Source organism: Ipomoea nil, unplaced genomic scaffold (genome assembly GCF_001879475.1).
Source record: "Ipomoea nil cultivar Tokyo-kokei standard unplaced genomic scaffold, Asagao_1.1 scaffold0688, whole genome shotgun sequence".
Lineage (NCBI taxonomy): Eukaryota > Viridiplantae > Streptophyta > Magnoliopsida > Solanales > Convolvulaceae > Ipomoea > Ipomoea nil.
In genome coordinates, this window is record NW_017617116.1 from 633,635 (window position 1) to 645,673 (window position 12,039).

At 36.1% G+C, this 12,039-nt stretch overlaps 2 protein-coding genes across 3 annotated transcripts; both read right to left on the reverse strand.

The window, feature by feature from the left end:
• Positions 1-963: 963 nt before the first annotated feature.
• LOC109176241 (GTP-binding protein OBGC, chloroplastic) lies at positions 964-4,987 on the reverse strand. The gene is made up of 6 exons (XM_019325699.1): positions 3,928-4,987; positions 3,301-3,574; positions 2,560-2,848; positions 2,096-2,255; positions 1,654-1,762; positions 964-1,400 (listed from the first exon to the last, which is right to left on the reverse strand). The coding sequence occupies exons 1-6, from the start codon at positions 4,908-4,910 to the stop codon at positions 1,320-1,322; spliced, it is 1,896 nt and encodes a 631-aa protein (XP_019181244.1). The 5' UTR covers positions 4,911-4,987; the 3' UTR covers positions 964-1,319.
• Positions 4,988-6,315: 1,328 nt separating this feature from the next.
• Positions 6,316-11,528, reverse strand: LOC109176163 (probable serine/threonine-protein phosphatase 2A regulatory subunit B'' subunit TON2). 2 transcript variants are annotated; one of them, XM_019325606.1, is made up of 12 exons: positions 11,130-11,528; positions 10,692-10,783; positions 10,523-10,585; positions 10,181-10,279; positions 9,693-9,851; positions 9,309-9,380; positions 9,062-9,194; positions 8,892-8,956; positions 8,633-8,708; positions 7,795-7,896; positions 7,283-7,475; positions 6,316-6,849 (listed from the first exon to the last, which is right to left on the reverse strand). In XM_019325606.1, exons 1-12 carry the CDS (start codon positions 11,269-11,271, stop codon positions 6,609-6,611), a joined length of 1,437 nt encoding a protein of 478 aa, XP_019181151.1. In that variant the 5' UTR covers positions 11,272-11,528; the 3' UTR covers positions 6,316-6,608. The 2 variants fall into 2 exon arrangements, with proteins under 2 accessions (XP_019181151.1, XP_019181152.1); XM_019325607.1 differs by lacking the exon at positions 9,309-9,380.
• Between the last annotated feature and the right edge of the window lie 511 nt (positions 11,529-12,039).

Below are 12,039 nucleotides of genomic sequence, written 5' to 3' on the forward strand. Positions count from 1 at the left end.
AAAAAATACAAAAGAAAAAACTTGAAATTGCTTTAACGCACTACACGTGCCAGCTGGGCGCTACAGATACGCCAAACGCACACATGCATGTTGCTTTCCCAAGTTATTCCCAATTAATGGGGCCAACAAACAAATTTAATTTACAATAATAAAAACCCTCATTTCCATTAGTTAAAAACTCATTCCCAATTCTTTTATTCCGAAAGAAAACCACTTAAGAACCCTTGATAGGGATGCCTAAGATAATATTTCAAATTTTGTATGACAAGTGTCACCGTTTCTATTTTTAGAAGTTTTAATTTTGTGTGATAAATGTTACTCTATACTATTTTAATTTTTAATTATCAATCAAGTGATTTTTTTAATTCCTCCATTAATTGTTCTGTTAAAATTTACCATAACTATTTAAAAACTCAAGTGAAAATGAAAATTTAAATTTATTTCTTACTTCTCTTCTTTCCCTAGATTGCACTCTAATTTGCCAACTTAGTGATGATTTTTTTTTTTTTTTAATGTGAACCACTAACATCTATTATATTAATGATTTAGAGAGAAAAAAAAAAAACAAAAAACAAAAAACAAAGAAACAAACAGTGAAGGTAAATGACATGTGTCTCTTGCCATTAAATTTGGAACCAAACAAAAAAATTTGTGGAGTTAGGGTGCAACACATCCTCCATCTATTGCAAGTTATCACAGAACTTACTCTTGTCCCCTCTTAATTGAAGATGTCAATTATAACACGTGCTCAGTCAAACCCGTCACACATGATCTCGAGTAAATGGCCACAAGTTTCTTTCGTCATCCCAAAAATAGAGAGAACATTATTTTAAAGGTGGAAGGGAGTATTTATTAGGTGTTAAATGTTTTGAGTGTCAATTTCAACCCATTTCCCAAATTAACTCAAACAAATTTCATATGATCTTCCCTCCTGCAAAGATTTGGGTGAAATTGAGTATTGTGTTCAAACAGGAAAAAATTGTCATCCCATACCAAGTAACACAATGAAATGGAATATTCTTCAAAGCTTTTATTATTAAAATAAAAAATAAAAAATTACAACTATAGCTATAAATACTGTATCAAACAGAGATATGGTTATAGTGAACTCACTGGACTACTCATTTGTCCTGTCCGCCCATGCACGACTGTTTCAAAGAACATCCGTCACGAAGATACCAAATTGCAGCTGGAACCGTGATTGAGTTCACCATTTTGCGGATTGATTCTTAGTGGTAGGCATGACCAAACCTTCACAAGTTATGCCTTTAAACGAACAACTTAGACTAAAATGGGTTAGGAAATGGCGAGCATGAAAGTCACTGAATCCGTTCAGTCGCCCACTTCCTCCTACTTGTAGGACCTGAGTTGCTTGGGCCATCATTCCATACCATCTCCATCTACCAACAAGGTAAAAAGGGTAAAAGTTTAAGTAGAAGCTCAATACAACTAAACCTTATCTAATATTCAGGTAAAACAGATAAAAACTCGAGAACAAATCTTCTTAGTCTCCACTTAGCTATGGCAATCTGTCAAAATTCATACTAGCTGAATGGAAGGAAGCCTTTTCTTTCCAAAAATAAAACCCATTTGGCTTTTTAAGTAATTTAGCATAAAAGTAATCCATAATACTAAACCATCAAAAAAACTTACATCCCCAACAATGACAGTGTCGCCTTCCTTTACACCAAGTTTTATGAGAGATTTATTTACACCACTTGCCTCCAGAACATGTTGAAATCTTCTCTCAGAATCTATATATCTGTTCCAAGTAACAAAAGCCAACTATATTATCACATCTTTTAAAATAAGCTGTAAAGTTATCCCCGAGAAATGTTCTCTCAGAATCTTCACATTGCATACTCAAAGCCCATTAAGTCTCTGCCTAACTCGAATACAGGATACCGGACAATGAGAATAAGATCTTTAAACTTTGGAGACATCATCCCAATTGAGGGAAAATGGAAACAATGGCCTTTAATGCAGAGTATTGTGAACTTAGCTCCCATTTCAACATGGAATAGAGATGTGCAGATAATTCAGGGAATAACTTACGTACAACAAAAGAAGATTGAAGAAATAGGACTTTCCTTACCTCCAGTTTGTCATTTGGATAAAACGCTGCAGGCCTGATCCCACAACATGCCATGTATTGGAAGCATCATCGTGAGATATCTCAAATTCAGTTATTGGAGCATTTTTCTCTTTTTGCAATGTATCAGCCACATAGTTCAAATTTTCTGGACCTACTGCATCTGAAACAAAAGAAATTGTTTGTGAAACCAATGTGGTGAATGGAGCTGAACAAACCTAAATCACTCGTGTTTTTTGATAATAAAGCAACTAATTCATTATCAAATTACGAAGCAGAATGCCCAAATGAAAGAGCACACTGTTCCTGTATTATCTGTTCTTATTTCTTATTTACTCTGTATTACGTTAATGTTAAAGAAAGGGATAATCACACTTTTGGACCCTCAAGTTGGCCATTATGTAACTTAGTCCCTCATTTTCAATTTCAGTCAATATGGTCCCTCAATTGTTTATCGTGTAACTCACCTTCTTCCTCAGCAGCAGTTCTTCTCCTGCGAACAAGCTCATATGCAGCGCATATCACTTCATGTGTACCGTCTTTCTTCACTGCACTCATGCAAAAAGGCTCATACCCACGGCTTTGCAGGCTGTCCCTGAAGGATAGCCAATTTTCAGATGCTTCTGGAAGATCCATTTTGTTGTACACAACTAAACAAGGCTTCTCAGCAAGCTCAGGACTAAACATTTCCAACTCAAGACGAACAGCGTCAAACTCATATTCTGGCTGTTCAGATGACCCATCAACAACATGCACCTAAACTCCTCAAAATAATAGTTCCCCAATCAGTTAAACAAGTAAACTTTAAAGAATCCAAAGTAAGAAAGCATATAAAGAAAGGCATTAGCCAAATTCAGGAACTGGAAAGTTAACTGTTCACTGATATGGAAAGATTAGATGCCAATTACAGTCATGGAGGCTGCGAATGGGGGTAAGATTTATCATGCATAAGCAACACAAGAAAGTTAATGTAAGAATTGAGAAGATACACTACCATCCCTATTGTTTTCACAAAGTAAAATTACTGGAGCAGTCGAACAAATACAATTATAACAACTGCATCCAAATCATCAGAATATAACACAATTCTTGCTGAATATAAATTCCCCAATCATATGACACTATAATGTTTGCTATTGTGAAGACAGATGATAAAGGATTAATAATTTCAACAAAAAAAAAAAAAACTATACTGCGCAAGTCTATACCAGAACTGAACATCTTTCAGAGTGACGAAGAAATTCATGACCTAAACCAAAACCTCGATGTGCCCCTTCAAGTAAACCAGGCAAATCGGCTACGACCATTGTAGAATCATAATCAAATGAAACCACGCCCAAATTTGGGAGCAAAGTGGTGAAGGGGTAATTTGCAATAGTAGGCTGAGCCGCACTAATAACGCTGAGATAAGTACTTTTCCCGGCATTTGGAGCTCCCACAATTCCAACATCCGCAACCAACTTAAGCTCCAATTCCAACCACCTGGTCAAAAAGACCATTACTTCTATGCAAAGATGAGCACATGCACCAAAAACCATTAATGGGAAGGAAAAAACATTACTAGTCGTGTTAACATCAGAACTTAAAGTTAGGAAAGTGAACAAAAGTTTTGGACTTTTCATTCTAAGTTCTACATTCAACTGAAATGTAAGTGCAAGTTCTATTGTAATGAGGCACAAATTGAATTTAGACGCTGGAATTAGTAATTAATTAGGAAATGCAATAATCATCAATAAAAGCAAGATAATCCTTAAAAGCTATTTCAAATATAAATAGACATTCTTGTAATGATATCCCAATTTAAGAACACTAAGGATCAGAAAAAGCATACTCACATCTCTGGACCTTCTTCTCCATTCTCTGCTATCCTGGGCGCCTTATTCACCCCAGTCTTAAACGAAGCATTCCCTCTCCCACCTCTCCCTCCACGCAGCAACAATGCCCTCTGCCCCGGATGCAACAACTCCAAAAGCACATTTCCTTGCTCTCCACCATTACCAGACTCCCTAACAACCGTCCCGGGCGGCACCTTTACCACCACATCCTCACCCTTGGCACCAAACTGCTTCTTTCCCAGGCCATGGCCTCCCCTCCCAGCTCTAAAATGTACAGTCTGCCTAAAAGGCAATAACGAATTCATGGAACCATCTACCTCCACATAAACACACCCTCCCCTCCCTCCATCTCCTCCTGCTGGCCCTCCCAATGGCACAAACTTCTCTCTCCGAAACGCCACCACGCCGTTCCCTCCATCCCCAGCTTTCACATATATCTTCGCTCTATCGAAACACCTCATCACCGCCGGCACGCCCTTCTCCTTCTCCTTCACTTCCGCCCCTTCCCCTTCAAACACCCCATCCCCAAAACCTATGACTACGTCGTCGTTGTCGTCATCATCCTCATCATCACTTCCATCAAACTCATTCTCTGAATCAACTTCATACAACTCAAACTTACCATAATCAAACCCTGAATTCTCCTCACTTTCATCAATTTCCGAGAATTCGGCATCTTCCTCTGAACGGAATTCTTTCACTTCGAACGGAATGCTGGACTCGTAGAGCCTGATTTCCTCCGAATTACGGGGAGGCGAGACGCAGAAGTCTTCTTTCGGAGGTAGTCGAGTGTAAGTGGTAGCGGTGTCACCGGCGGAGGTAGAGAGCGGCGTTGGCGGCCGGAATTCACCGGACTTGAGAGTGCGGTGGTTGGATTTTCTTCTTCTGGTGTTCGTTAACACTCGTTTAGGGTTGGGCGTTCGAGCCTGGCAGCGAAGAGAGAAGTAGGATAGAGAAGTAGCGGAGAGAGAGGCAGCCGCCATGTTTAGCTCAGAGCATTCCCGCCGCTGAGAAGGCGAGAGGGAAATGGGCGGATAACTTGCTACGTGGTGCTGTATTACAAAATTTTTGTTTCTTTTACATTTTGTTTGAAAAATACTATGGTTATGTTTGGTAAAATAGTTAGATTATAGGTCAATTTTGACTTATTTGATCATTATTAATTTTTTAATTTAGTTTAAAAATTAATATAAGTGTTTGATTAATTAGTTTTTTGTAATTTCAAAATGTTAAAATTCAAAAAGCTACTCAAACCAATTTTTTCAATTAGTTTTTTAGAAAAGAAATTATATTAAACAGCTATCAGCTAATTTACCAAACATCTTTCTACCAGCTAATGTTATCAATTAGTTATACCTTCTAATTAACACAATCAGTTAACAACTAACAACTATTCATTTATCAAACAGGGCCTATATAACTATGTTTGGCAAACCTAGCTGAAGAGCTGCGATGTTTAATATTGGTTGGTAAAAGTAGCTTTTTGATAAGCTAATAAATGTAACAAGACTAAAAATGACATTTTCATAAAATTTAAATTAGTTTGTTTACATATTAAAATTTAACATTTTGTCTTCAAAAAAAATTTAACATTTTGAAATAAAACTATTAGCATAATCATGATCTAGCATCACATAACGAAGTAACAATATTGTTGCGAATCTCCTTCATATCAATAGAGGCCTGACTTAAATTTTCGTTGATCTAGCATCTCATAATGAAGGGATTGTCGAGCGGTGAAAGTTGCGAATAAAGGAGAAGAGAAAATGGTTTTAATTGGGAAGGATAAAGGATGTCATTTCTTTAAAATAATAAGGATAAAGATGGAAAAACAAAGTTAAGAAGCTACTAGCTTATTTTGAAACGCTACCGTTCCAAAATAAGCTCTTATAACATTACCAAATAGAGCGTCTCCTAACTAAGCTCTACCAAACATAGCATGTATGTACTCTCGTAACTCATTCTTTATTTTCAACTTTTACTTCCACACTTAAAATTTTGATATAGACATTTTATAGAGGTTTGAGAGAGTATGATTTGGGACTTGGGAGTACTTGTATTAGAACTCATTTTGTTTTTTCTTTAGTAAAACTTTAGTACATATGGACTGTTTCGTACTTTGGTTTAGGAAATGTAAAATCAAATCAGGTAATAAAATTGCTTTTAAGAAATGTTAGATTACCATATTTGTTTGGTTAAAATTGTAAAAATGTCCTAGTGTTCTAAAAATAAATTTTCGTGTTCATCTAAAATATGAACGGATAAAGATATTTACGCTAAAAAAAAGTAAAAATTTGATAGAATATGCATGCATGGATGAAAAAAAATAATAATAATAATAAAGCAGATGGTATTATTGACATTTTCACCAGATCAGAGTGTGCTATAGGTTTTCAATATGCATTTTACTGAATAGCATTAGCATGCAACTCGGAAAGAGCTTATTGCTTTGGCTTTGTTGATGAATACAAGACAGGTTCCCATCTTTTGTTTCTGCTATACTTACATAATATAATTCTGGACCGTTACACTCTACCGCTTACACACTTAACATAACTCTACACAACCATAGTGTTCTGCATACAGATTACAGAACAACACATCAGAATCTATTGCTGTAAAATCTTTAAAACATCATCTTACTCCAGCTTCTTCTGTGCAAAACGAGGAAATCATTCATTCTATCCTTCTTCCACCGGCTCCTCCTCTTCTTGGAGAAGGTTCTCTCGGTTGTCGTGGGCCCAGAAACCACGGACATCAACCAGCATGCTTGCAACAGTCCCACCTTGCTTGCATGACAGCAAATCAGCCAGTGTTATATGCAAAGGGTCAGTAGGCTTCACCATATCCCATATTTCATCTCTCACATCCTCTATGCATAGTTCATAGTTCCCTCCTTCAATCCATTTTTGATGCACATCTCTGGTTTGTCACAAAAACACATTCCATATAAATACTTCACCATATCAAAGTGTAAAACATTATATCAACAAGTAGCAAAAGAAACAATGGCAGGGCGATTTTAATACAAAAGGATTGTTAATTGGGTGCACATGTATCTGGTAACTTGAGACTCACAGAACATGCTCAGGAACCACAAGCAGGAAATCCCAGAATTTCTTTTTAGGAAGACTGAATCAGGGAGCATCTCAACTTATCAAGACTCCCCTTCTTTACTTCCATTTGGTTGTTGCTTTGCTCAGTTTTATAAGTCATAAATGCCCAACAGAATAGACTAGCAACCATTGATACAATCAAGCACAAGAAGGCATGAAAGACTAACTAAATTGGGAAATAAACCTTGCGTTCTGTATCAATATGTCAAATCCAATAGATTTTATTTTAACTTTCTCACCTGAAGAGAGTATAAATATCAGCTGTTGTTAAGAAACCCCTCCCGTGTAGATCAAGACACCGGAACAGATATGTCAATCCCTCAGGAGTGTCTTTGTTTTCTAGGGCCAAAACAAAGTCAAGAAAACTTTCAAAATCCATCTCACGACCATTAACACCTCCACCTTTCCCACGTCGGACATGCTCATCAAAAACTACGGGCAAGACAAATAAAAAATATTAAACAAAGTACAACACAAGTACACAACACCAGTGCCATTCACCACCATAGAAGTTCCATATATATATATATATATATAAGACAAGAATGGTCCACAATTTTACATATAGCAAATCCAATCCACAATATATATATATATATATATATATATATATATATAAAAGACAAGAATGGTCCACAATTTTACATATAGCAAATCCAATCAATTAGTGTCAAACACTCTCTATATGAATTTGCAGACATCACTTGGACATTTCTGTCCCTAACCATTAGAAGAAATGATAAAATTTTACCTCTCTCAATAAAAATATCTGTCAGTGTCCCATCTGCATATTCTCGGAGTTCTTGTTTGCTCAATGTTCCATTCATATCTTTATCAAGAGCAAGGAACATATCTGCAAGATTTAATGAAGAACCTGAGCACTGAATATCACTGGAACATAGTTGAGTAAACAGTTGCATGAAATATTAATAGCAAATATTTAAAGAATTAGAGTCATGCATTTATAAGATTAGTGAATTTAATTAATTGTTCTCATTAAAGGGAGAATGCTAAGTTAAAGTGAATCTCACCAGAGTGTGAAGAGGGAAGGAACGACCAAGAAGGCTAGTGTAACTAGGAAAACAAATTGTTTTTTATGTTTTAATTTCACAAACAGAAATTGTCAAGTGGTATAAGCAATCCCTGAATGTTACACAACCTTCATCCTATTATTACATCAAATCCTCTAGCTGTTTCGAAATTAAACATTAGGTGAACTTTGCAATCCACAAAGGGCCACAAAGGTTGGAAGTACTGACAAACAGTTATTTTGCTTCTTTCTAATGCAGATGGTTAAAAAAGTTTCATCAGATTAAGAGACCATCCAGACTATTTAAGAAAATATATAAAGTGAATTCGCGTTTAATTAAACCAAGATTGACTAATTTCTTGCTACCCAGCTTGCTTCACCATTATATTTCACATTCTTAAGAAGTGTTGGATTATAAGAATCAGAATCAATTGAAAATTAAGGCGAGATGGGATGCAATTCACTGCTTAATGATGCAAATTCAAAATAGAGGAGAACTAGAAAATGATACCTACACATCAACATGGATTTATCTCAATAAAGAGATCCCTATACTTACCACATATGCGCTGTGCAGAAGCCAATGAAAACCAGTTTTCAGCTTGTTCAGCATCAGTGACTTCTTCCTCACTTTCCTAGTGATCAGAAGGGATAAAACCATGTCAGTGCTTGTGAACAGGCATATAGCTTCCTAGTTTCAGATACACCTAAACATGATATTACGTTGAAAGACTGAAAAAGTTACAAGGAGACAACTCCTAGATGCTAAATTTATCAATGGCTCCTTAGTCACTAAGCTAGCAATACAGCCATATTACCTGATGTAGTTCCATCAGCTCTTGAAGACAGTTACTAAGCAGAATCTTCTTTATGCATCCCTTTCCTGTTGTAGCATGATAGTTTGTGTGCTTAGTTGAAAAAGTAACATTTTTACAAGAAAAAACTTCCAACCTAAGTAGCATCATATATCTCAGTATAAGAGGCAAACCTCGTCGATTGGGATCACAAAAGAAGAAAAATTTATGTGCAGCTATGCGACAATACATTTGCACAAAGGCTGCAGGCATGTCACGTAGTTGTGCCAGATTAGGAATAAGGCCCCGTATGTAAGCCTCCATCTCCTGTTCAAACATTACACATAAGCACCTTTACAGTAAGTAACCACTAACTGAATAAGGAAGCGAAGACTACAATCCAAGATTAAAACAAAAGCTAGGAAGATCAAGGAGCCAGACATGAGGTTGAAGGAAGCCATCAGAATCTTCATCAAGCTCACTCATATCTATCCTTGCCTGTGTCAGTGACACCTAAAAGTAATCAAGAAAGAAAATTGGATGTCACCATAAAATTGACAGAGAACAGAGTCAAAAGGGATCATCTTTAGGCTCTCAATTTAGGTATAAACAGATTTTAATACATCAATGCGAATTCCTGGAAACTGAAATAGAAGATACTTATCAATTAAGATCAGGACAAATAGTGAATCCCATCAACAAGGGCAGCACCAATCACATAAATATCAGGAATAAAACTCAAGCATTGTTGAACATAACTACAATGTTACAATAGCAAAGAAATGGAGAAGGGAAGTTCAATAAAAACAACTTAACAATACCCACCGTGCGCATCACATAAAGGTAGAAGGGCAGAATAGCTATTCTGCCTGATTCGTCTTTCTCAAACTTCATGAAATTTGAAGGACTGAAAAAGCGTCGACATTTAGGGCCTATTTGTTCTGTACAGACAGAGGCAATGTGGCAAAAGTCTTCATAGTTCATCTAAAAGATTACAAAAAGAAAGATGCACTCAATACAATTCCATGCTTCAATGTAAATAAATAAAGAAATAAACACCAAAGAAAATCCAAGGATATGCACCATAAGACAGAAAACAGATCCAATTTAAGAAGAAGGAAAGACTGCTAATTTATACAAGATAAGAGTTGTTATCTGCAGGCAACAAGAAAGCTCATTGAGTTATTAAGTGACCTCATTCATGTAAATAAGCATGCTCCAATTGGACAAAAGCAGTGAAACAGCTCTGAAAAAGGTAGCATGCTTAACTCCAAGAACAATCTGGAATAAAAAATGTAGGATAAATTGAACACCTTTTCAGCACCAGTTGCATCGTCGATCACACAGTTTTCTCTCAAGCAAACCCACATAGCATCCAAATCATCAGCATTTAACAGAAGATCAGATTGTTTCTGCATGAAAAGACTAAATACTTAATTTTATTTTCTTGCACTCCTCAAAGAAATTAACCAAATATTTAACTAATTTCTGCATATTATTAAATAGTCAATTTCTAATTGGATAAATACAAAAGCTGAAATTACATCAAGTACAAAAATGAAACCCCAAATTCAGAGAACAAACCATTTTATAAAATGCTAAAAGAATTTTGGTAATAACTGCAATTAAAATTTTAAACAAGGGAAAATCAATACCTTTAGAAATCGATATTTTGCCAGCCTCTGAACCCTATGACTAATGGATCCATCTTCAGGTTTCTGAATAATATGCAATGAAGCACAGAATAAAAGAGATAAATAATTGGTTACATTTAAGGGCTGTTAGACTATCACAGTAACACCATGGAAAACGTTTTTCTCTTACTTTCTTATAGAAGCTGGGAATTGTGCCAGCTGCAGCACTTTTTTGTTGTTTCTCTTTGAAAATATCAAGCAAGATCTTCTTTGTTTCAAGCTCTACAAAATGGAATAGGAGCCAACGAAGTCAGAAAGATAATACATTGATGAGTACAAGACTGTCAAATTGGCTCATGATATGACCAAATTTTCAAATATTAGTCATTCAAGAGACCTATATCTTTGAGCATAAATGACTAAAATCAAAAGAAGGAAGCCATCAAACCAATATCACCGAATCCGATACCCAAGGTTTACACAAATTTCATTTCATGATTATCACATGAACATGCGCATTCATATGTGCATATTACATTATTGAACATGAAATAGGCATGAATTACAAAAGCAGAGAAATGTGGAATTCAATCAATCAAATAAGATCGGAGACTTGGAGTGAACTAACCCATGAGTGCTTCGGAGCCAAGACCGGCCCCGTCCCCAATGTAACGTCGGAGATTACGGACCCATGGCATCGCGGACGGCGGAGAAGCCTTCCGGGACCCCGATGGGTCGTTGCCTTCGACATCACCAGAATTACCGTACATTTTGGCTACAACTCCAGAAAATCCAGATCCGAATCGAGAAGATTCGAGTTCTGCTAATTATCTCCCGAATGCAGCTGGAATCCGATACGATTTCAGAGACATCAGTCTCTACTGCAAAACCCTAGCTCTCTACTGTATCGATTCGGTGCTCAATTTTGAAGGTTTGCACGGGGAGAGAAGAAGCCACGAGAGAAAGCTCTGAGGGGATTATATTATTGTATTTTTGTAATACTCATAGCATGTATTCATGTAAGTAGCCATCAAATGAGAGGAAAAAAAAAAAACTACACAAGTACACATCTAACCAAATGTTACTCTCTTTGTTCGGATCTACTAGGTAGAGTATGACTTTATATTTAAAGATGAGCAAAATACCAATTTTAGTTCCACGAGTATTAGCAAAATGACAATTTTAATTCACATGTTTAATTCCTATCAATTTTCATCCACGACTATTGTTTTAGTACCAATTTTCATCCACGACTATTTTTTTAGTGTCAAAATTCATCATGTTGGTAACCCCTCTGTTTAAGACATGCCCAAATCTAAAAATTTTAAGGGTATTTTCATTATTTTCAACTTAAGATCCCAATTTGAGCATGAATAAAGGGATTTAAGCCCTAAGATTGATCTCAATTCGCAGTTCTCTTCCTCATCCTACTTTAATTTGAGGAGGAGAATTGCGAATTGGGATCGATTTTAGGGCTTAAATCTCTTTATTCATATTCAAATTGGGATCTTAATTTGAAAAAGATGAAGATACCCTTA

Coding starts and splice junctions, on each gene's coding strand:
- LOC109176241 (XM_019325699.1), bottom strand. CDS start 4,910: ATGGCGGCTGCCTCTCTCTCCGCTACTTCTCTATCCTACTTCTCTCTT. Junction 2,849..3,300: donor CTGAAAGATGTTCAGTTCTG/GTATAGACTTGC, acceptor TGAGGAGTTTAG/GTGCATGTTGTTGATGGGTC. Junction 1,401..1,653: donor ACACTGTCATTGTTGGGGAT/GTAAGTTTTTTT, acceptor CCTTGTTGGTAG/ATGGAGATGGTATGGAATGA.
- LOC109176163 (XM_019325606.1), bottom strand. CDS start 11,271: ATGTACGGTAATTCTGGTGATGTCGAAGGCAACGACCCATCGGGGTCC. Junction 10,280..10,522: donor CAAAATATCGATTTCTAAAG/GTATTGATTTTC, acceptor CTTTTCATGCAG/AAACAATCTGATCTTCTGTT. Junction 8,957..9,061: donor TTGTGATCCCAATCGACGAG/GTTTGCCTCTTA, acceptor ATGCTACAACAG/GAAAGGGATGCATAAAGAAG.